The sequence below is a fragment of the Callithrix jacchus genome, chromosome 12 (genome assembly GCF_049354715.1).
Source record: "Callithrix jacchus isolate 240 chromosome 12, calJac240_pri, whole genome shotgun sequence".
Lineage (NCBI taxonomy): Eukaryota > Metazoa > Chordata > Mammalia > Primates > Cebidae > Callithrix > Callithrix jacchus.
In genome coordinates, this window is record NC_133513.1 from 5,298,215 (window position 1) to 5,321,034 (window position 22,820).

The 22,820-nt window shown below is 52.3% G+C and overlaps 1 protein-coding gene and 1 long non-coding RNA gene across 3 annotated transcripts; one reads left to right on the forward strand and one right to left on the reverse strand.

The window, feature by feature from the left end:
* Nucleotides 1–4,434: 4,434 nt before the first annotated feature.
* On the forward strand, nucleotides 4,435–11,825 carry ZNF213 (zinc finger protein 213). 2 transcript variants are annotated; one of them, XM_035266712.3, is made up of 6 exons: nucleotides 4,435–4,711; nucleotides 6,543–7,053; nucleotides 7,797–7,920; nucleotides 8,113–8,186; nucleotides 8,359–8,482; nucleotides 9,764–11,825. In XM_035266712.3, the coding sequence occupies exons 2-6, from the start codon at nucleotides 6,655–6,657 to the stop codon at nucleotides 10,348–10,350; spliced, it is 1,308 nt and encodes a 435-aa protein (XP_035122603.2). In that variant the 5' UTR covers nucleotides 4,435–4,711; nucleotides 6,543–6,654; the 3' UTR covers nucleotides 10,351–11,825. The 2 variants fall into 2 exon arrangements, with proteins under 2 accessions (XP_035122603.2, XP_035122604.2); XM_035266713.3 differs by having other exon boundaries at nucleotides 8,401–8,482.
* Nucleotides 10,545–22,784, reverse strand: LOC144578560 (uncharacterized). The gene is made up of 2 exons (XR_013524536.1): nucleotides 22,696–22,784; nucleotides 10,545–19,627 (listed from the first exon to the last, which is right to left on the reverse strand). It is a non-coding gene; the product is annotated as an uncharacterized LOC144578560 (long non-coding RNA).
* Nucleotides 22,785–22,820: the final 36 nt, after the last annotated feature.

The following is a 22,820-nucleotide window of genomic DNA, read 5'->3' on the forward strand; positions in this document are numbered from 1 at the left end:
TGTCTTCAAGTTCATGCCAAGCTCAGTGTGCCATCATTACAATAAAATTTACATGTGGCTTTATGCCCCACCCCACACTTTTCTTAACAAATTATAGGTAAAAACATGAGCAGTTTAACTTTAGTTATAACATCGTCCTGTCATTTTAAGATAGTCCAAACCTCAACTCCGCCTCCCAAACCCCAGGAGTCTTTTTTTGTTTTTTTTTGAGATGCAGTTTCACTCTTGTTACCCAGGCTGGAGTGCAATGGCGTGATCTCGGCTCACCGCAACCTCCGCCTCCTGGGTTCAGGCAATTCTCCTGCCTCAGCCTCCTGAGTAGCTGGGATTACAGGCACGCGCCACCGTGCCCGGCTAATTTTTTGTATTTTTAGTAGAGATGGGGTTTCACCATGTGGACCAGGATGGTCTCGATCTCTTGACCTCGTGATCCACCCGCCTCGGCCTCCCAAAGTGCTGGGATTAGAGGCTTGAGCCACCGCGCCCGGCACCCCAGGAGTTTTCAAAAGCACCTTGAGTTTTGTTAAAGAGCTGCTGGCTTCATATCACAGACATCAGCCCACTCTCCGTCTGAGTGGTACTGTGCTTCAATACACTTTGCTTTGAGCCTGCATTTTGGTGTTTGCAATTCTTTGCTCACTATTACAAGAGCCAAGATTGTTGGTCCAGAGTTCTGGCTCTGTTGATCTCCTCAGTCAAACGATCTATCCTAATGCAGAATTCCTGGCAACAGTGTGAACATTCCAAATCCTCTCTTCCAGCTATTTGGAAGCACACCTTACTGTTAGCTACTGTCACCCTGCTGCACGACAGAACACTATATAACAGAACTTAGTGAAGTAAGAACGAGACTTCACCGGGCGCAGTGGCTCACACCTGTAATCACAGCACTTTGGAAGGCTGAGGCGGACAGATCACCCGCGGTCAGCAGTTAGAGATTAGCTGGCCAATATGATGAAACACCGTCTGTACTAAAAATACAGACATTAGGCCAGCATTATAGCGGGCATGCCTGTAATCCTAGCTACTTGGCAGGCTGAGGCCGGAGAACCGCTTGAACCTGAGAGGTGGAGGTTGCAGGGAGCAGAGATCACACACCAGCTTGGGCAACAGACTGAGACTCTGGCTCAAAAAATAAATAAATAAAACAGAAAAATACAACGTTAGAGTACAATAGCTCTTTAGTCAGACTTCACTGGAATCAACCATATGAGAAAAGAATGAGAGCTTCAATATTTAAAACTCCTTTGTTGGAATAAAAACCTACATCCAAGCATATGATTGGTATCAAAAGATAAACCACAATATGAGGAAATACTTGTAACATATTTTAAAGGGTAGGTCAATGTCCTCAACAAATAAAATACTTGAGAATCAGTCTGTGTTCACACATCCTCAATATATAAAATCAAACGCATCAAGAATATCCCAATGGAAATAACAGCAGGCAATTCACAAAAGGATAAATAGGAATAATACTTGAGAAGGCCGGGCGTGGTGGCTCAAGCCTGTAATCCCAGCACTTTGGGAGGCCGAGGCGGGTGGATCACGAAGTCAACAGATCGAGACCATCCTGGTCAACGTGGTGAAATCCCGTCTCTATTAAAAATACAAAAAATTAGCTGGGCATGGTGGCGCGTGCCTGTAATCCCAGCTACTCAGGAGGCTGAGGCAGGAGAATTGCCTGAACCCAGGAGGCGGAGGTTGCGGTGAGCTGAGATCGCACCATTGCACTCCAGCCTGGGTAACAAGAGCAAAACTCTGTCTCCAAAAAAAAAAGAAATAATACTTGAGACAAGAAAACATGTCCAACTTCCCTAGAAATCAAGGAAATGGTTAACTATATTCATGGAATTTCTCCCATTAGACTGTTGCACAGAATGAGCAGGATATGTAAAGTACTGAGGTCAGTGCCTGACATATAAACACTCTATACATAGTAACTATCATAATTTAAAAGTTTAACAGGATGGGTGTGGTGGCTCTCATCTGTAATCCCAGCACTATGGAAGGCTGAGGTAGGCGATCCCTTGAGGTCAGGAGTTCAAGAGCAGCCTGGTTAACCTGGTGAAACCCCATCTCTACTAAAAATACAAAAATTAGCCCAGTGTGGTGACAGGCACCCGTAATCCCAGCTACCCAGGAGGCTGAGGTGGGAGGACTGCTTGAACCCAGGAGGTGGAGGTTGCACCTCCGTGAAATTGCACCACTGCACCAAAAAAAACCCCAAAAGTTTAGTATTTCTTACTGTGGAACTTAGGGGGATGCTACACCAAGCTGTTTCCCAACTGAACTGGAATGAGCACAACAGCTGAACACTGTAAATGTCCGAATCAGGAGAAATACAGGACAGTAAACATTTGATTTTCAAGTGGAAGTTCAAAGCATTACATGCTTTCTGGAGGACAGTTGGAAATAAGTACACAAAGTCATTTGGCAATTCTCTTTACAGTTTTTCTCAGGGACATGTTCAAGGCAATGTGTAAAGGTATCTGTAGAAGCGTATTTGCAAATACACAAAGATGGAAACAGTCCCAATGTCCAAGGTAGGGGACTTAAAATATGAAAATTCCGTTGCATTAAATACTATCAGCTTGCCAAACAGATGAAGTTCATTTATACACGCTGATGTGAAACCATATCCCTGATGTACTACTGTGTCAACAAAACATTATGGAGCAATTCCTGGTTTGTATTAGAAATACATTCACAGGGCTGGGCACGGTGGCTCACACCTGTAATCCTAACACTTTGTGAGGCTGAGGCGAGCGGACCACAAGGTCAGTAGATCAAGACTATCCTGGCTAACACGGTGAAACCCAATTGCTACTAAAAATACACAAAATTAGCCAGGCGTGGTGGCAGGTGCCTGTAGTCCCAGCTACTCGGGAGGCTGAGGCAGGAGAATCGCTTGAACCCGAGAGGTGGAGGTTGCAGTGAGCAAGATCGCACCACTGCACTCCAGCCTGGGAGGAAGACTGTCCCCACCCCACCACCAAAAACAGTGTCTGCCCTCATGGACACTTATCGTTGAGTCGTGGGAAACACATATTACACAAGTATATAATGTCGGGTAGTGATAAACATTAGGCAGAAAAATAAGGCAGAGCCGAGGCTGTTTGGCTCTTTACAGAGCTGGGGAAGGCCTCTTTGAGGAGGTGAGACAAAGCATTTGCATTATGAGCAAAGTGAGACAGCAAGCCTTGTGGCTACCGCAAGAAAGATAGCTTTATGCTTTTCCAATTAATTTTTTTTTTTTTTTTTGAGACGGAGTTTCGCTACCCAGGCTGGAGTGCAATGGCGCGATCTCTGCCTCTGCCTCCTGGGTTCAAGCAATTCTCCTGCCTCAGCCTCCCGAGTAGCTGGGACTACAGGCGCACATCACCATGCCCAGCTAATTTTTTTTGTATGTTTAGTAGAGCCGGGGTTTCACCATGTTGACCAGGATGGTCTCCATCTCTTGACCTCGTGATCCACCCGCCTCGGCCTCCCAAAGTGCTGGGATTATAGGCGTGAGCCACCTCGCCCGGCCTCCAATTAATTTTCTTAATTTTCTCTTCCAAGCATGCAATTCCTGCAAAATTAAAAGAAAGCAAGAAACCTCTTTCCATTTCAGAAAGAGATCTGGAGCCTGAGATCATCTCCCGGTCAGGCGTGAAGAGAGTGGGAGAGGATCCAAGGTTATGGAAAAGAGAACCCCAAGCCCCTATGCTCTGGATCCCTCCCGGGCCCCTGAACCCCTGCTGCCCCGCAGCTCCTCGCGGACGAAGCCGCTGGTGGGAGAGCGCGGGACTCCGGCCAGGTCAGCGTCCCGCTTGCTGCGTCCTTCTAAGGCGACCCACACGGGATCGCGGCAGGAGGCTCCGCGCTCCTTACCCGACGGCATTTCCCAGGAAGCTCCACGCCTCTCCAGGGAATTGGGAGGAGCGGGACCCAAGAGGCTGGAAAAGAGTATCCCCGTTCCGAGCTCCAGCTCCCGATCCGCGGCCTCTCGGCCCTCGCCTACTAGTTGGTTTAGAAAAGACAGTGGCAGAAGGAACAGGTCGCTCTAGCGCATCCCTTCTGGCGGAGCAGGCACTCCACTGGTGGCTAGACCATGTGCCCTCTCCGCTCCTCGGGCCAGCCTTGGCTTCCCCTTTTTGCCGCTCAAAGGCCAGAGGCGCAGAAAAATGTGAATCAAAAGCAGAGACGAAGAACAGAGCAAATCTAGACTCAGAACCGCACCTTTCCGCCCGGATGCCGGTGTATGACGCGTATGGCGTTTCCGTCTTCTAATAACCAGCCCGAGAACTCTTCCTGTTCATTGGTGATCAGTCAGGGAGAAGGCGGGCTCAGAGTACTAATGGCTTTTTGGGAACCCAGGAATGTAGGGGGCCAATGCTTGCCCCAGCGCGTGCGCTGCGTAGTTTCCCGGCGACACCCGCGAGGACTTCCGGCGCCGGGAGCTGGCGGCGGAAGTGGGATCTTCTGGACCGCCGTTGGCGTAGTGTGTTTCGGGGGCGGGGACCCGAGCTCGGGCTGCTGAGCTCCGACATCCAGCACCCGCCTCCGGGTGGCCGGGATCAGCGTCCCGAGGCAGAGGCCGGCGGGCGCGCGCGCACCGCCCTGCCTGCTTGGTCCCCGGGCAGACGCCCCTGCACGATCGTCGCCCGCCCCGCGGGGCTCCGGCCGGCTTGCCTTCCTGCCTGCGGTGTCCTGCTGAGCGACCCTGGTGAGTCCTGGCCCTCACCAGAGGATGAGCATGGCGCGCGCACCTTTCAGGGGACTTGTGAGGAGCAGAATAAATAAAGCGCTTAGGGTGGAGTAAAAGAATTGGAAACAACCCGAATGCATCACTCGAGTATTGGTTAAGAAACTGGAGCATGTCCATACCTCGGAAGCTCATAGTGCAGCTAATGTGTGTGCAGTAAGGTCTCATTTATGTAAAAACACATCAAGCACCTTCTTTTTTTCTTTTTTCTTTCCACCCTCCGCCCCCGCCCATGGACGGCATTTTTAGGAAAAGCACAGGAAAAGATCTGGAACGTCAGCTGTCAGACCGTCAAGGGAGGGTGCAATTGCACTGAGGAAGGGAGAGTTTCATGGATCTCTCTATTGTTTGAACACCCCCCATTTTATTATGATCGTTTGTATTTTTTTCTTTTCTGTTTTTTCTTTTTTTCTTAACTTTTTTTTTGAGATGGTCTCACTCTGTTGCCCAGACTGGAGTACAGTGGTGCTATCAACCTCAAACTCCAGGACTTAAACGGTCTTCCCTCCTCAGCCTCCCCAGTAGCTGGGACTACAGAAGCCCCCCTACCACACCGGGCATTTTTTTTTTTTTTGGTACAGATGGCATCTCACATTGTCTTCCCAAAGTGGTCTTGAAGTCCTGGCCTCAAGCAGTCCTCCTGTATCTGTCTCCCAAAATGCTGAGATTACAGGCATGAGCCACCAAGCCCAACCAGTTTATATTTTTATTGTTGAAACAAAACATGGATTAATGAAAATTGTAAAATACATTTTTCATAACCATTGTAAAGAGTAACAATGTAAAAAAAAAACACCACCAACAAAAAACAAGAGTGACGATGTAAGGTATAAGTGTGTCATTTATTTTTATTATTAATATTTGAGATGGAGTCTCACTCTGTTGCCCAGGCTGGAGTACAGTGATGCAATCTTGGCTCACTGCAGCCTCCGCCTCCTGGGTTTAAGTAGTTCTCCTGCTTCAGCCTCCTAAATAGTTGGGATTACAGGTGTGCATCACCATGCCTGGCTAATTTTTGTTTTTAGTAAGGACGGGGTTTTACCATGTTGGTCAGGCTGGTTTTGAACTCCTGACCTCGTGATCTGACTGCCTCGCCCTCCTAAAGTGCTCCTAGGATTACAGGCCTGAGCCACCATGCCTGTAATACACCCTGACAATAAACGTGTCATACATTTATATGTGCCTGTGGATAAAGGGCTTTGGATGGTGTCTGTGAGGCCTTCTGTGACACCCCAGGGCCAGATGTGTTTTGGAATTCAGAGATTTTCAAATTTGAGAAAGGTAATACAGTGCATATACAGTATACCAAGCACATCTCCAGAGGGATCTGGGGCAACACTAAGTAATGAAACACCAGTTAAAATTCTTTAATTGATGTGTAATGTATGTACAGAAAAACACACCACTGGGTATAGCTCAAAGAAGTTTTATAAACTGAAGACACATGTTATTAATGTTTCTGCCATAATTGTGAACATTTACACTTAGTGGAATAAATTGAGATTATAAATATGCTCGTATCAGGTCAAGTGGTGCTGCGAAATGAGTGACACTGGGTTTTGCTGTCGGAGGAGCTATACAATACCTGCGTTTTGGATTTCTGACTTTGGGATGAGAGCTTGCGGGCCTGTGTTAATAGGAGAGACAGTCACGTGAGCAAGGCATTCCAATAGAGCCTGGAAAAGGCTTCAGGGCCATGAAAGGATGGGGACTGGATGGCTCTTCAGTCTGGTGTTTGCTCATGTATTCCACATCCTTCCTCCTCAGTTCTGCCATTTTGCTCTTTCCCCAGGAGTACACATCCAGATGCCGACCCAGCTGCCACAGGGGATCCCTCTGGGAGACTGAAAGGACAGGTTCTGGACAGGTTGAGGCTGACCAGCCCTGACCCTCAGGCCAGGGGAATGGCAGCCCCCTTGGAGCCCCAGGACCAGGCCCCTGGGGTGGGAGAAGGGCTTCTGATTGTGAAAGTGGAAGATTCCTCCTGGGAACAGGAATCTGCCCAGCATGAGGACAGCAGGAATTCCGAAGCCTGCCGCCGGCGCTTCCGGCAGTTCTGCTACGGGGATGCGCATGGGCCTCACGAGGCCTTCAGCCAGCTCTGGGAGCTGTGCTGCCGCTGGCTGCGGCCTGAGCTACGCACCAAAGAGCAGATCCTGGAGCTGCTGGTGCTGGAGCAGTTTCTGACAGCGCTGCCGGGGGAGATCCAGGGCTGGGTGCGTGAGCAGCACCCAGGAAGTGGCGAGGAGGCTGTCGCCTTGGTGGAGGACCTACAGAAGCAGCCAGTGAAAGCCTGGCCGCAGGTGAGGGACCCTTCCACATCCGGGGCACCTGGATGGTACCTGAGCTGAAGAGAACTGGGCACCCTGCAGAGATAAGCCTCCCAGAAGTTGACAGGGCAGGGGAGATACAGAGCCCCCAGGAGTGGGCCCAGGAGCACAGTGTGCCATGGGTGCGTTTCTGAAAGACAGAGAGTCCAAAGTAAATGCAGTTTATTTGTTGCGTCTTTGGAAGGCAGTAGTAGGAACGAAGTGGGAATGTTCCACTTCATTCAGGAGGTTTTAGCTCCACTCAGGTTCTGCAGATATTTTATTTGCTTTTTGCTATAGGCCTGGCTCTAGGGACACAACGGTGTGCACAGGGCCAGCTCCAGAGTGGGGTGAGAAGGCGGAGCTGTCCAGGGCCCCTGCTACCTTGTGGGATGTTAGGTTGTTCACATTGGATGCATGTGGGGAGGTTCTAATGAGTGGCTGGGGGATGGGGTTCTGCCTTTGGCAGGAGGGTCCCCAGCTCCCACCCTGCTAAGTGGTTGTGCGTCTGGACTTTCAGGCTGGTTCTTGCCTTGTGACTGATCAGGGAGTTTCCTTGGGCACACAGCATCGCCTGGTATCACATTCTGCTCTGGACTTTCCTAGGGCACATTATTGGTCTCCTTCCCACTCCCCAGCATCCTGAGGGTCATGTCCTGTGTCTCCTTCCCAGGAAATAAACTCTGTCTCCCCCGGTCTGGTTTCGAGCTGATGAGCATATTGTGGTTCCTGCACAGGATGTGCCCTTGGAGGAGGCGGAACCCAAGGCTGCGGGCCAGGGATCTCAGGCCAAAGGGCCTCCCTCGACAGTAGGGGCACGGAGGCAGCCACCTGTTCCCCAGGAGCCGCACAGCCATGGCGGTGAGTAAGCCTCTGTTCCGTGGGTGGTAGAGTGGCTGGGCACTGGCACCAGCATTGCCCTAAGGGTCACAGGCAGGACAGTTCCCTCTGTGAAGCCTAGGGCATGTGTGCATGCACACGGGCCGGGGAGGCCTTAAGGTGTTGGTGTCAGGCCTAGGCTGGCCTTTCTAAGGCTCCATTCTTCTCCTTCAGCCCAGCTTCCTGCTCTTCTTAGAGAGGGGCAGACCAGAGAGCCAATGGATACCTGCTTTGTCTCCGGCGTCCATGTGAGTCACCAGCCCCTTTGGTCTTCTTTAAGGTGCTCAGCTCTGTTGAGCTTGTGAGACAGGACTTGCTGTCCCATCGGGCCTCTTTCATCTGACCCATCCTATGCCCGCCAGCGCTGCTGGGAGGCCTGAGCAAGGCAGCCCTGAGCTGGGTCTTCTTGCCCCATTTCAGGGACCTGTGGCATCAGCAGACATTCCATTCTATTTCTCCCAGGAAGAATGGGGCACCCTGGACCCTGCTCAGAGGGATCTCTTCTGGGACATAAAGCGGGAGAACTCCCGGAACACCACTCTGGGTAAGCACCTAGGGCCTTTGGGGTCCAGCCTGGCTGCTCCCCATTCTGGGACTTCAGTCTTCTTTCCCATCCTGCCCTTAGCTGGCTCCAGAGCAGGCTCTCCAGGTTTCGCCAGGAGCCTGTGTGTAAAATAGGCTCCTGGCTGAGGATCCGTTTTCGTGCCTGTCCACCTGCAGCACGAGACGGTGCCAGCGCTGCTCAGCCCTGCGCCGAGCACTCTCAGGGCAGCTTCCTCAGTTCTCACAACCTCGTGCATGGAAGTATTGTCCCCATTTTATACATAAGGGACCTGAGACGCAGGTCAATGGATGCTAAAGGGACACAACTGGGACTTGGATCAGGCATAGTTGTGAGGCCACCTTGGGCTGCCAGGACCAGGGGTGCTGATGGGGAACCCCAGCTGCTCACCAGCCTGGCCTGCCAATCAGAGCTGCACTTACGAGATCCCTCTTCATGCCAGGCCCCTTCTCAGCACCCTCAGGGATCATCTTGTTCAGTCAGCACTCCTAGCAGGATGGGCTTTGAGCCCTATCCAGGTCTGTTGTGTGTTGAGTTTGGAGAGCTGGAGCCTGCATGGTGACGGGAGCCACACTAGGTAGACCAGCTTGGTTCCTCAGTTTCTGACTGTGACAGTTGGGAAAATTTTCAGAATTACTGTAAATCTGTTCAGCTGTGGAGCTTGAGTAGCTGGGGTTCAGAGTGGGACACTGGATGTGAGTGTGGCCTGCAGGGCTCAGATGGCCTGGGGGCTGGCCTGTGCAGGCGGGATCAGAGGCCTGCTCAGACTTCTGCTCTGCCACATTTTTTCTTTTTCTTTTTTTTTTTAATTGAGACGGAGTTTCGCTCTTTTAACCCAGGCTGGAGTGCAATGGCGCGATCTCAGCTCACCGCAATCTCGGCTCACCGCAACCTCCGCCTCCTGGGTTCAGGCAGTTCTCCTGCCTCAGTTTCCTGAGTAGCTGGGATTACAGACACGCGCCACCATGCCCAGCTAATTTTTTGTATTTTTATTAGAGACAGGGTTTCACCATGTTGACCAGGATGGTCTCGATTTCTTGACCTCGTGATCCACCCGCCTCGGCTTCCCAAAGGCGTGAGCCACTGCCACATTTTTTCATCATCCCCATTTTATAGATGAGGAATCTGAGGCTTCTGCTGTGTGAGCCCAGGGCTATCTGAACCTGGAGGCCAGGGAGCTTTCCCCAGCCTCGTTTCTTCCTCACCTCAGCTCTGGCCCCAGAACCGAGTGGGACTGAAGAGGTCACCTCCTTTGCTTTGTAGGTTTGGGGCTCAAAGGCCAAAGCGAGAGGTCCCGGCCAGAGGAGGTGGTGCCAGCGCTGCCAGGACAGGCGGCCCTGGGCCCAGTGGTGGGCGCGCGACGGGGACGCCCACCCACGCGCCGTCGTCAGTTCCGGGACCTGGCGGCTGAGAAGCCACACAGCTGCGCGCAGTGCGGGAAGCGCTTCCGCTGGGGCTCAGACCTGGCGCGGCACCAGCGCACGCACACGGGCGAGAAGCCGCACAAGTGCCCCGAATGCGACAAGAGCTTCCGCAGCTCCTCAGACCTGGTGCGCCACCAGGGCGTGCACACAGGCGAGAAGCCTTTCTCCTGCTCCGAGTGCGGCAAGAGCTTCAGCCGCAGCGCCTACCTGGCCGAGCACCAGCGCATCCACACAGGCGAGAAGCCCTTCGGCTGCAGCGACTGCGGCAAGAGCTTCTCGCTGCGCTCCTACCTGCTGGACCACCGGCGCGTGCACACCGGCGAGCGGCCCTTCGGCTGCGGGGAGTGCGACAAGAGCTTCAAGCAGCGCGCTCACCTCATCGCACACCAGAGCCTGCACGCCAAGATGGCCCAGCCGGTGGGGTGAGCAGCCAGCTTGCCCGGAAACCCCGGGAGGCCTAGCCGCGGCACATCGTTTCGGCCACGGGACTTTCTTCCCATCTGTGGCCACCTCCCAGGCTGTCCAAGGGAGTCCAGGGCACCCTACATGCAGAGCTGGCCTGCCCTGCTGTGCTCTTGTTGCATTGAACTTAGCACAGAAAGTCAACACCAGAACAAAAGTATGCCAAATTGCAGGGTTTATTGCCGGCGACCACGGAGGACTCACGTCTCTCCAACCCGTGGCCCCGAAAGAAGGACAAGACCTTTTTATACCCGCAAAACCACTTTGGGAGTGGGGGTGGAGATGGGAATGAAAGCTGTCAATCACCTCCCAGGCTAAGACGAGGGTGAGGGGCTTCAGACATTCCGAGGGCCAGTGGATTCAAATCACTTTCTGGGCGGAGAGGAGGGTGAGGGGGTTCCGGACATTTCGAGGGCCAGGGGACTCTTTGACATTCTGATTGTTATTTAAGGGTTCACAGATGCTAAGATTAGCATTCATTTACACATCGTCTGGGTAGGGGTGGGATCCATAGATTTTCAGTTGCTTGGCGCCAGGATGGAATGATCTGAGGGTGCTTACTCTGGGAAACGAAGGCCAGCAATTCTGGCAGATAAGAGAAGGTATGCAGCTTTACCTCTCTTTGCATCCTGCAAATGATCTAGCAATTTACAGAAACCAAGGTTAGCAGTCCTTGAGGAGAATGGAAACATTTTTGTCTTTCATAAGATGGCAGTATACAGGTTCCAACTTAAGTCAGCTATATCACGTTCCCCCCTGTTCTTATAACATGTATTGAATCTTCAATAGGTGTCTTTTTCTTGACACAGGGGCCCATAGTTGGATCTTAGAACTATTTACTGAATCTATTCTTTCCTGGATAAATTTGCAGAGCATGTTTAAAAGACATGGCCTAAATGTCAACCTTAGGACCACTAATATTAAGGGTCCTGCTAACCCAGTGAGCAGGGACGTCAGCCAGGGGACCAAGAGAACAGTTTTTGGTACCAATTTCCTGAGGCCTCTCTGAGGTGTTTCCTTGTTTCTAAGTCTTTCCTAACCATAGCAAGGCTGTCTCGGATAATTCCAGAGTTATTTGCATAGAAGCAACATTGCTCACCGAGAGCCGCGCACAGCCCTCCTTCCTTCAAGAGCAACAAGTCTAACCCCCTTCTATTTTGCAAAACCATTTCAGCCAAGGAGTCTACTTGTTCAGCTAATCTGGTGATGGAATTTTCCAGAGGGGCAATATCTGCATCTATTTGATGTGAAAGAGTTTGGAAATTTTTGTCCCCAGTGACTCAGGCAGATATTTCTATAGGGGTGGACCCTGCAATTCCAAGTCCTACTAATAGGGGTATAATTATGGGGGCCCGTTTCCAACGTCTGTCTGTATTGGGTGCTATGAGAATTTCACTTATCTGGTGTGGACTCTGGGTATAAATATAGCCTCATTGTCTGAAGCTGTTTTTCAGCCACTACGTTTCTATACCCTGTTTCCTTTGCTTTCACCGCATTTCCCCGCCCCATCTTTTTGTTTTCATTTGTCTGACAGTATTTGCATCTAGGCTCTCACTTAAGAGTGCAGAGGTCTAGGGAGAAGGTTATGGCATCTCTGGGAATGTACTCTAGGGTTAAGTTGACAAGGGTGGTTCTAGCCCTAAGTACAGTACTAACAAATTGTTCCATTGAGCCTTCCTATTGACAAGGGGGCACTAAGGGGGGTGGTTACAGGAATTAAAGGGATTAGGATGACAAGTTTGAACGGCGCGAAAGTCTTAGCTGTAGGGAGTCCGTTGAGGATGAAACTACTTCCCATCTTGCATCGGGAGGGGCAGGTCTTGACGTGTGGATGGTGAATCCAGGCAGTCTGTCCACCTTGACTGCTGTGGGGGTGACCAGAATCACGGTGTAGGGTCCCTTCCAGCGAGGATTCAGGCCGGAGACAGTGAATTTCTTTATCAGGACTTCGTCCCTGGCTGGAAGGGGGTGTACCGCCTAGTCAGTGAGGCCCCCTGGGGTAGGTCGAGCTCCCCTTATCAGAGTGCACCTGGGACTGAACACACTGGAGTGCCTGCAAAGACTTAAGGAGTGTATGCTTATGAATTTTAGCATGCACGGTATCCATGGGTATGGGAAGTAAGGGAGGGGGCTTTCCAAACATAGCTTCAAAAGGAGTAAAGCTTTTCTTATAGGGAGTACATTGGGCACTGAGGAGAACAAAAGGAAGCAGGTTGATCCAGTTTTCACCGCTCTCTAGGATAAATTTTGTTAAAGTTTCCTTTATGGTCCAGTTCATCCTTTCAACCTGCCCAGAACTCTGGGAGCGATAGGCACAGTGTAGCTTCCAGGATATGCCCAGGGCCTTGGACAGGCCCTGAGAAACTTGCGCCGTAAAGGCGGGGCCATGATCTGATCCCAGCGTCAGGGGCAAGCCGAACCGAGGAACCAGATCCTGTAGCAATCTCTTTGTTACTACCAGCGCGGTTTCTGACCTAGTAGGAAAAGCCTCGACCCATCCAGAGAAAGTGTCTACAAACACAAGGAGGTATTTATAGCCGCAAGCTGGGGGCTTTATTTCAGTAAAATCTACTTCCCAGTGTTCCCCTGGGCTAGTCCCCTAAGTCTTATCCCTGCCTGACTAGACCTACTGGCCCCTGGATTTACTCTGGCTCAGACCTCACAACGAGTAGAAGTTTCCTTAACAATCTCATATAAATGTGGAATGTAGTATCTGGCCCTCAGCAGCTCAGTTAGTTTTGTTTGCCCTAAGTGGGTAGCCTGATGTATGTCCTTAGCTAGAACCCTTCCTAGGGCCTCGGGGAGCACAATCCTTGTGTCTGGTAGAATCCACCATCCTGTGGAATCTTGCCATCCCCCCTGTTCTTTAGCAAAGTTTTCTTCCTCAGGCGAGTATATTGGGGTAGGAGGCAGGTTTGGGGCCGGCAGAGTCGCAAGAAGAGTCAGAGGTTTTACCGGCCCCAAGGCTGCCTGTCTGGCTTGCAGGCCTGCTGCCCTATTTCCCCTTGCCGCTGGTGAATCTCCTTTCTGGTGTCCTTTGCAGTGTATGAATGCTACTGCTTTAGGCTTCCATGTAGCTTCTGTTCTAGTAAGGCTAGGGGTTCCTCTTCTAGACTCTTTGTTTTTGATGATTTTTCCCTGAGGTAAGCAGCCCTCTTTCTTTATAAATGGCTCCATGTACATGGGCCGTAGCAAAGGCATATTGACTATCTGTGTAGATATTGACAGTTTTTCTCTCTGCCCAGTTCAAGGCCTTTATTAGAGCTATGAGTTCTGCCTTCTGGGCTGAGGTCCCGTATGGGAGAGCTTGGGCCCAGATAACCCGCTCTAGGGTGACCACAGCTGCCCCGGCATACCTGACTCCATTGACCATGAAGCTGCTTCCATCTGTATACAGTACCTCCTCCGGGTTCTGCAGGGGCATGTCGGTGGGGATCTGGCCGTGCAGCGTGGAGGACATCTGTAGTCTGTTGGCAGTCATGTAAGGGCTCCTCTGGCTTGCTGTCAGGTAGCAATGTAGCAGGGTTTAAAACTGTGGTCTTTAAGAACTTTATGCGGGGCTGATCCAAAAGTAAGGCCTGATATTGAACTACGCGGGCGTTTGACATCCATTTTCCCGGGGCTCCACGGAGTAGCGACTCCACCGCGTGGAGAGCTACTAAGTTTAACTCCTGCCCCAAAGTCAGCTTGTCCGCCTCCTTGACTAATAAGGCTATGGCTGCTACCACTCTTAGGCAAGCTGGCCATCCGGAGGCTACGGGGTCAAGTTTTTGAGAGGTAGGCGACTGGCCAGGACCAGGGTCCCAGAGTTTGGGTGAGTAACCCCTTAGCGACTCCCTGTTTTTCATGCACAAACAACTGGAAAGGTTTAGAGATGTCTGGCAAGGCCAAGGCGGGGGCCGCAGTCAGGGCAGTCTTGAGCTTGTCCAAAGCCCGTTGCTCTACCTCTGTCCATGTCAAGGGCTGATTTCCTCCAGTGCAGGCATACAGGGGCTTGGCTATCTCAGCAAATCCCAAAATCCATAGTCTTCAGTATCCTACTGCCCCAAGGAATTCTTGAACTTGGCATTTCGTAGTAGGGGTGGGTATTTGCAGCACTGCTTGGATTCGGCTGGGTGCCAGTGCCCGGTTGCCCTTCTCTATAATATAGCCCAGGTAAGTAACTCTCGGCTGGCAGAGTTGGGCCTTTTTAGCTGAGACCCGGTACCTTAAAGTCTGCAGGGTTTTTAATAATGACTGAGTGGTCTCTTTACAGGCCTCCTGGGTTTTTGTAGCCAAGAGTAAGTCATCCACGTGTTGGAGCAGGGTACATTCTGGGAACTCAGCTCGGAAAGCTGTAAGGTCTTGGCTCAATGCCTCATCGAACAGCGTAGGGCATTTTTGAACACCTGCGGCAGTCTCGTCCAAGTGACTTGCCCAGAAACCCCTGTGTCCGGGTCAGTCCATTCAAAAGCAAATAAGGGCTGGCTGACCGGAGCCAGCGGTATACAGAAGAATGCGTCTTTTAGGTCCAGGACCATGTAGTGGAGGTGGTCCGGGGCCAATAGACTCAGGAGGGTGTATGGGTTCGGAACTGTAGGATGAACAGTTTCCACTCGTTTGTTTACTTTCCTCAAGTCCTGTACAGGTCGATAGTCCTTTGTGCCTGGTTTTAAGACGGGGAGTAAGGATTCCTCCTTTTAGAAGTCTGGTTATATGTGGAGCAATTCCCCGTCTAGCTTCCTGGCTCATGGGATATTGTCGTACCTGGACTGGAGTTGCCATTGCCAATACTGGACCATGACTGGGGTACGGTGACTTGCCAAGCTTGGGGGATTTGTTTCAGCCCATACTCCAGGTACCTTTTCTTGAAACTGGCAGAGGATGTCTGATGTTGGCGGGTGATCTGCTTCTGAGGATAAAGCTTCCTGCAAGAGATACTTGTCTGATAGAGCACAGGTGATGAGGATTTTCTGAGATGGCCCTAATGTCAAGGCGGGGGGACGGAATTGAGAGGCAAGCCTGACTTGCAAAAAGAAATATTTGCTTGAAGTTTGTGGAGTAAATCCCATCCTAGGAGTGGGTATGGACACTCTGGAATAACTAAAAAGGAGTGGGTGACCGTACCGTTTCCCAGATCAATGAGTCGGTTGGTGGTCCAAGGGCTTGATGTGGTTTTTTCCTGTAGCTCCCTGAATAATTGTTTTTCTGTTGGACAGTGGGCCGCACCGGTGTTGAGCAAGAAACTGACAGGTGTGACTCCAACTTTCAAAGTGACCCTGGGCTCCTGGGGGCTTAGTTGATAAGAGCCCGGGGTCTGTCAGTCCCTGGTTTCCAAGCTGAAGATGGCCCTTGGCTGTCTCTCCTGTATTACCCTCGACTCCTTCTTTCTGGACATTCCTTCCTCCAGCGTCCCTCTCTTCGGCAGAATGCGCATTGGTTAGGCTCCAACTGGGGCCTCTGTCTCCTAGGGCCTCTCTGCTGGATTTCTGGTCCCCTTGAGATAACTCGGGTTTCCTGACCTCCAATGGAGGTGTAGGTTTCCTGGAGAGCTGCTATTACTGCCCTAGTAACTCTCTTGTTTGGCTTCTAAGGTGTCTCTATTGTTAAAAACCTTTTGGGCGATCTCCAACAACTGAGTTAGATTTATTCCCTGGAACCCCTCTAATTTTTGTAACTTTCTTTTGATGTCTGGGGCTGACTGGGAAACAAAAGCTAGATTGATGGCCTGCTGATTTTCCGGGGCCTCAGGGTCAATAGGGATGTAGGTGCGGTAAGGTCCTGTAGGCGCTCAAGGAAAGTGGCAGGAGGCTCCTGTGGACCCTGGGTCACGGTCCCTACCTTGGAGAGGTTGGTGGGTTTTTGGGCTGCCCCCTTAATTCTCTCTAATAAGTACCGGTGAAAATTGTTCAAAGCCTGCATGCCCGCTGGGGTGTTTGGGTCCCACTGGGGCCTGGTGGAAGGGAAAAGTTCATTCATTTGTTCCTGGCCGTCTTGTACTGACCCTCCCCCTGTCCCAAGTATTGCTTTATGGGCTTCTTGTCTAATTCTACTCCTCTCCTCTGTGGTGAACAAACTCAGTCATTGTTGGCAGTTATTCTAAGTGGGGCGATAAGTCTGCAGTACAGATTTTAAGTGCCCAGAACGGGGGATGTTGAGCTTTCCGACAGAATTTACAAAACCTCGCTACCGCCTTATGATCCTCAGCTTCCCAAGCACGACCCCTTCCCGGGGAACTTTCCATCTCAGCAGGTTTCTAACCCTCCCCCTCTCGCCTTGTTAGCAGTTCCCCAGCCCTCCCAGGAACTATCAAACTTAGCACTTCCCCAGCCCCTCCCCTCCCATACAGCCCCTCACACTGGAGGCATCTGCCGGCTTGCAGGCCATAGGAATCCCCTTTGCCATGCCACAGGTGCTGCATGTTAATTTTGGGTGCAGCCCAGCAGATTTTTTCTTGCTCTCAATAAAGCTTGTGCCAGCACTTGGTGTTTTGGCCTTCTCCTTAATTTCTATCACCTTCTAGTTATATAAGTCACTTGACAAGATGTGAACGAAGAATGGGAGATCCTAATTGTTTTCTCCTGTTGGGGGAGCCTCTTGGAGAGGAAGGACTGCCTGTGGGTGTGGGGCCCTGCTTCGAGTGTGGAGAGGAGACAAGGGCTGGTCATTAGTACCGTCCGGGGAGGGGTGTTGGAACCCCGCCCCGCCCCCGAGGGCCAAGAATACGGTCGAGGCAACTCGGCAGGGCCTGGAAGAACAGCCGGTGCTGAGGGGCCCTTCTTTGGGCCTGCTAGCATAACCTGAGGTCTAGCACACCTTATACATTTTTCAAGCCAAGGAGGAGGGTGCTGGTTATGTATGGAAATTGATCAGGGTGGCCTGGGGACCCTGACACGATGTTCCAGACAGCCTGAGTTATCTTGGGGTCATATGTCCCCGTATCTGGCCAGCCTACCCCAAAGGCTGGCCACCCTAACTCACAGAGGGTCTGAAGCCTCTGTGGGGTTAGTTTAACACCATACTGGCCAGAGAACCCTATTTTAAAGTTTTTCCATCATGCATCGGAGTGGGGTGCATGGTCGGGACTGAGACGAGCTCATTTGGTCCCCCCTTTTTTTTTTTTCTCTCAGTTTTAAATTTTTCCTTGAGAAATTTTACTAATTTAAGACTGGCTTTATTGAGGACTTAAACTAACAATTTTGTAGCTTGTGGGCCGCCCCCCCCCACTTTAATTGCTGTGCTAACAAATAATTTGCACTACTAAGAGTTAGAAAAGCTTTCCTTATGCTACACTCTGAGGCAGTGTGTCTTGCCTGAAAGCCGAGCGCGGCTGGCAGCTGGCAGAGAAGGAAAAAAATGCTTTTTGTGTCAGTGTAAACTGAGTCCCAAGCCGCTGTTGGGCCGGCTGCGAGTTCGCTGCCCGCAGGTTTTTTTTTTTTTTTTTTTTTTTGTCACCTTTACGCAGGGATCCTGAAAAGCATTTAATTCCTGTCTCCCTCTCTCTCCCTATTTCCTCTCTCTTCTTATTCTCTCTCCTCTCTCGTTTTCTTTTCCTTTCTTTCGAAACTCTTGCTTACTACTCGCCTCTCTTTTTCTGTGGTATAGCCGATTTTGGAAAGCCTCCAACTCAAATTTTGCTCTCTCTAAAGCAGGTTTTAGTAAGGCCTCTGCAGCCAGGTCCTGCAAGGACCAGACAATTGAACTGGTGGGTATGTCTCTAGTCCTATCCAAAGGAACAGGGGATAAGGGCCAGGGTAAGGTGGCGGTCTCTGTAAACCACGGCTGACTAGAATAAGCTCTCTGGAGGTTTACTGCTGCCCGGGCATAATCCTCTTGATTACAGGCTCTCCTATCTAAACCTCGTGGAAAAGTGGGGATATGGCAAAAGAGATGAACTAACAGCTCAACTGGGTGAGTACTTTGTACCCACCACAATTCATAGAGCGAGCAAAAGAGTTGCCAATCTGTCTTTAGTGGTTTATGGCTCCCAAATTCTTAACAATTGGGATGATGCCAGTATGCCTCCCTGTGATACACCACCGGGCACTGCTCATAACAACACTGGACACTTTTCTGACAGAATAGGCAGTTACCAGTTTTCCATCCCAGTCTGACAAAGAGCTCTCGTAGACCCTGACCTAGGACTTTGTTTCCTACAACCCTAAAGAAACTGCTCCGAGGTGCCGAGGGCACAACTGCCTTCCCGACATGGACTCAGACTCAGCACGGGCAAAAATACTCTTTTCCCGGTGGAGGTGGCTGGGAGAATTTACAGGCCACAATGATCATAACAAGGAAGAGAATAAAAACAACGAAAGTTAAGACTATCTGCCACATGGCGGAGAAAGAAAGAATGAGGCCTCAGTGATAGAAGAAGAAGAGAAAGAAGGAGAAGAGAGTAGTCTCTGCAGGGGTATAATCAGTGAAAGTTCCCTGCACCCGGTGGTTCGTCCACCACTGTAATATATCCCCTACCTCAAGGGAAGATGGTCTGGACCAGAGTATGTCTGCTAGCAGAAGTCTGATGAAACTGACAAACTTACAGACGAGACAGAACCACATGAAAGAGTGACAACAAGGGATGGGAGCCTCCCAGAGGAGACCACTCAGTTGCCTGCCCGGCCACGCCCCCGGAGGGGTATTTCAGGAACGTCTTGACTCAAGGTGCACCTGTATAATCCCCGGGCCTGGTCACCTCAGGATGGAAGTCCGAGTAGACAGCTCTGAGGTGAGTCACCGTTATGCCTTATGACGCTCCCGTGGAACCGCGGGTGGAGGCCCACTCAAATCCCGTAGCTTTCAGCCGTGGGACTACATAGATACTCACACTCTCTCACTCACACAGAGGCTACGGAAAACAATCGAATGCTGACACCCACTATGCCAACTACCAAAAGCTGATATCTACTATACCAGCTACTCGACGCGGGTACCCACTGTGCCAGCTACCAGAAGGCTGGCACCCACTATGCCAGCCACCAGAAGCCTCAAGCGACGTCTCGGTGAGGCTTGCCAGGTCAGAGTTGCAGTGACTCGTCAGTCCCCCGACACAGGCCCTTTCCCTTGAACCGGTTCCCAGATTCCAAACCAACCTACCTCCGGAGGCTTTTAGGACCCTGAAGAATTTTGGGGTGAATGTCGGCCGGGTGGGCGCTCTTCCGCAGTGGCACTCCGGGGCCCTGAGATAGCTCAGGGGGCGCCTCCCCTAGAGGCTTCCGAGGAGGGAGCAGCTGCCCGGGCGAGACTCTGAAATGGCTTTTATCTGGTGATGAAAAATAAAATCTCACTGGGGCCTCCAAAATGTTGCATTGAACTTAGCACAGAAAGTCAACACCAGAACAAAAGTATGCCAATTTGCAGGGTTTATTGCCGGCGACCACGGAGGACTCACGTCTCTCCAACCCATGGCCCCGAAAGAAGAGAGACAAGACCTTTTTATACCCGCAAAACCACCTTGGGAGTGGGGGTGGAGATGGGAATGAAAGCTGTCAATCACCTCCCAGGCTAAGACGAGGGTGAGGGGCTTCAGACATTCCGAGGGCCAGTGGATTCAAATCACCTTCTGGGCGGAGAGGAGGGTGAGGGGGTTCCGGACATTTCGAGGGCCAGGGGACTCTTTGACATTCTGATTGTTATTTAAGGGTTCACAGATGCTAAGATTCGCATTCATTTACACATCGTCTGGGTAGGGGTGGGATCCATAGATTTTCAGTTGCTTGGCGCCAGGATGGAATGATCTGGGGGTGCTTACTCTGGGAAACAAAGGCCAGCAATTCTGGCAGATAAGAGAAGGTATGCAGCTTTACCTCTCTTTGCATCCTGCAAATGACCTAGCAGTTTACAGAAACCAAGGTTAGCAGTCCTTGAGGAGAACGGAAACATTTTTGTCTTTCATAAGATGGCAGTGTACAGGTTCCAACTTAAGTCAGCTATATCACACTCTGAGGACCTGCCCAGCACTCAAAGGGAATGGAAGCCCCCCCCCCAATCTTGTCTTTCCCCCTTCTGCTCCTAGCACTTCTCTTCCCCTCTAATCTCCTGGAGCATCAACACATTCCTGACGGGCAGCGGGGCGGCCAGGACTCAGGTCTAGGTCCCTTCCCAGAAGCCCCCTAGCCTCATTTGACTGTGGCTCTTTGGCCTCCACCCTCTGGGGTGGGTCCATGGGTCAGGCCTCTGCCCTGCCAACCTGTGCCTTTCAGTGGGCATGAAGGACTGGCCTTGGCCGCCCAGGGGGCTGCTGGGCTTTGGGAGGGACAGTCAACCGACACCTGTGGGACCCCGGGTCTTAGTCACGGCTGCAGGGGCTTTTTGGCCCCACCCACTCCCGTTTCCAGGCCATGACCACTCTGCCCTGTCCTGGCCACACGGACTCGTCCTGCCTTTACCCTCAGCCTCCTTGCCCCAGCATGAGCCTCGACAGCCATGTACCCACCAGTCTGGGCAGGACAATGGTGGCTCCAGTGACAACCCTGGAACGAAGAACAGGGCGTCTGGCTGTTGTCAGCTCCTCTAGAGCGTACTCAGCACTGGCACTCCATCAGCACTAATGCTCCACCCCCTCGGCACTAGCGCCCCTCTCCGTCAGTACTGATGCCCCCTCTCCATCGGCACTGGTGCCCCGCTCTATTGGCACTAGCAACCCCCTCCATCGGCACTGGTGCCCCGCTCCATTGGCAATAACTCCCCGCCGTATCAGCACTGGCGCCCTGCTCCATCGGCACTGGTGCCCCGCTGTATCGGCACTGGCGCCCCCCTCCATCATCACTGGCACCCAGCTCCATGGCAATAACACCCCCCTCCATCATCACTGGCACCCAGCTCCATCGGCAATAACACCCCGCTCTATTGGCACTGGCGCCCCCCTCCATCACCACTGGCACCCGGCTCCATCGGCAATAACACCCCGCTCCATTGGCACTGGCGCCCGGCTCCATCGGCACTGGTGCCCCACTCTATCGGCACTAGCAACCCCCTCCATTGGCACTGGCACCCCGCTCCGTCGGCACTGGCGCCCCCTTCCATCAGCACTGGCACTCGGCTCCATCGGCAATAACGCCCCGCTCCATCGGCACTGGTGCCCTGCTCTATCGGCACTGGTGCCCTGCTCTATCGGCACTGGTGCCCCCCTCCATCATCACTGGCATCCAGCTCCATCGGCACTGGTGCCCTGCTCTATCGGCACTGGTGCCCCCCTCCATCATCACTGGCACCCAGCTCCATCGGCACTGGCGCCCGGCTCCATCAGCAATAACGCCCCGCTCCATCGGCACTGGCGCCCCGCTCTATCGGCACTGGCGCCCCCCTCCATCATCACTGGCACCCAGCTCCATCGGCACTGGCGCCCGGCTCCATCGGCACTGGTGCCCCGCTCTATCGGCACTGGCGCCCGGCTCCATCGGCACTGGTGCCCTGCTCCATTGGCACTTTGCTGCTGCCCCTGAGCACTGCCTTCCATGGACAGGGACGGACCACAGGCCCTGCAAAGACTCAGCCCTGCAGGCCTCCAGAGGGTGACAGAAGAGTTTTAATAAAGGTGAAAACTTCCCTCCAGGCTATTCTGTTCTTTCCCTGGTAGTGGGTGGGGATACCTGGAATATAAATCCCTTCGCCTGGCCTTGTGTCCTGGTGGCACATGGTGCTGTGCCGTCACCAGGAGGAGCCACATCCTTGGCTTTCAGGTCAGCTGGCCCCCAATGGGCAGCCATGTCCCCTGGGACTCTTGTCCCCGTGTCAGCCAGTGCCTGCCCTGCTCTGGGGGCACTGTCTGTGCCCCAGCAGAACAGGGAGCTGAGCAGGACTCGGGGTCTTCACCAGGCCACTCTTCTTCCACAACCGGGAAAGGAAGAAGGGTCTGGAGATGGCGGCTGCTTGGTCAGCGGTGGGACCCTCATTCTGCCCATTGGGGATCTGAACTCAAGGCTGTCCCAGGCTGAGTCCCTTGGAGGAGGGGCTGACAGTGGGCCTGCCCTTCCTCCCCGGCAGCCCCTGACATCTAACTTCTTCCTGCCAAGAGCCCCAGATGGGGACCCACCAAGAGCTGGTGGGTGCGGGGTCAGAACTGGTGATCACCCAGGCATGACCCCTCCTTCCACCCATGCTGGTGGCATCAGGGGCCCTACCTGAGGGGAGGTGGAAGCCGGCGGAGACAAGATGCTCTGGTCCCTTGGCAACAGGTGTGCATGTGCCAGCCCTCTCTGCCCCCAGGCTGTTCTCTGCCAACCTCCCATGCATGCATCATCCTGCGGTTGCTGCCATGGTCCCCATTTCCCATAAGAAGCAAGTGAGGTCTTGCTGCAGACAGGGCTGATTCCAGTTGGCGATTCTTACCTCTGGGGTCCTGGTGCTATGTGCACGAGGGTGGCAGGTCGCCGAAACGGTACAAGGACGTCTTGGTGGTGGTGGCTGGCTCCAAAGGGACACTCGGGTGTAAGGAGATCAGATAAGCACGTGGG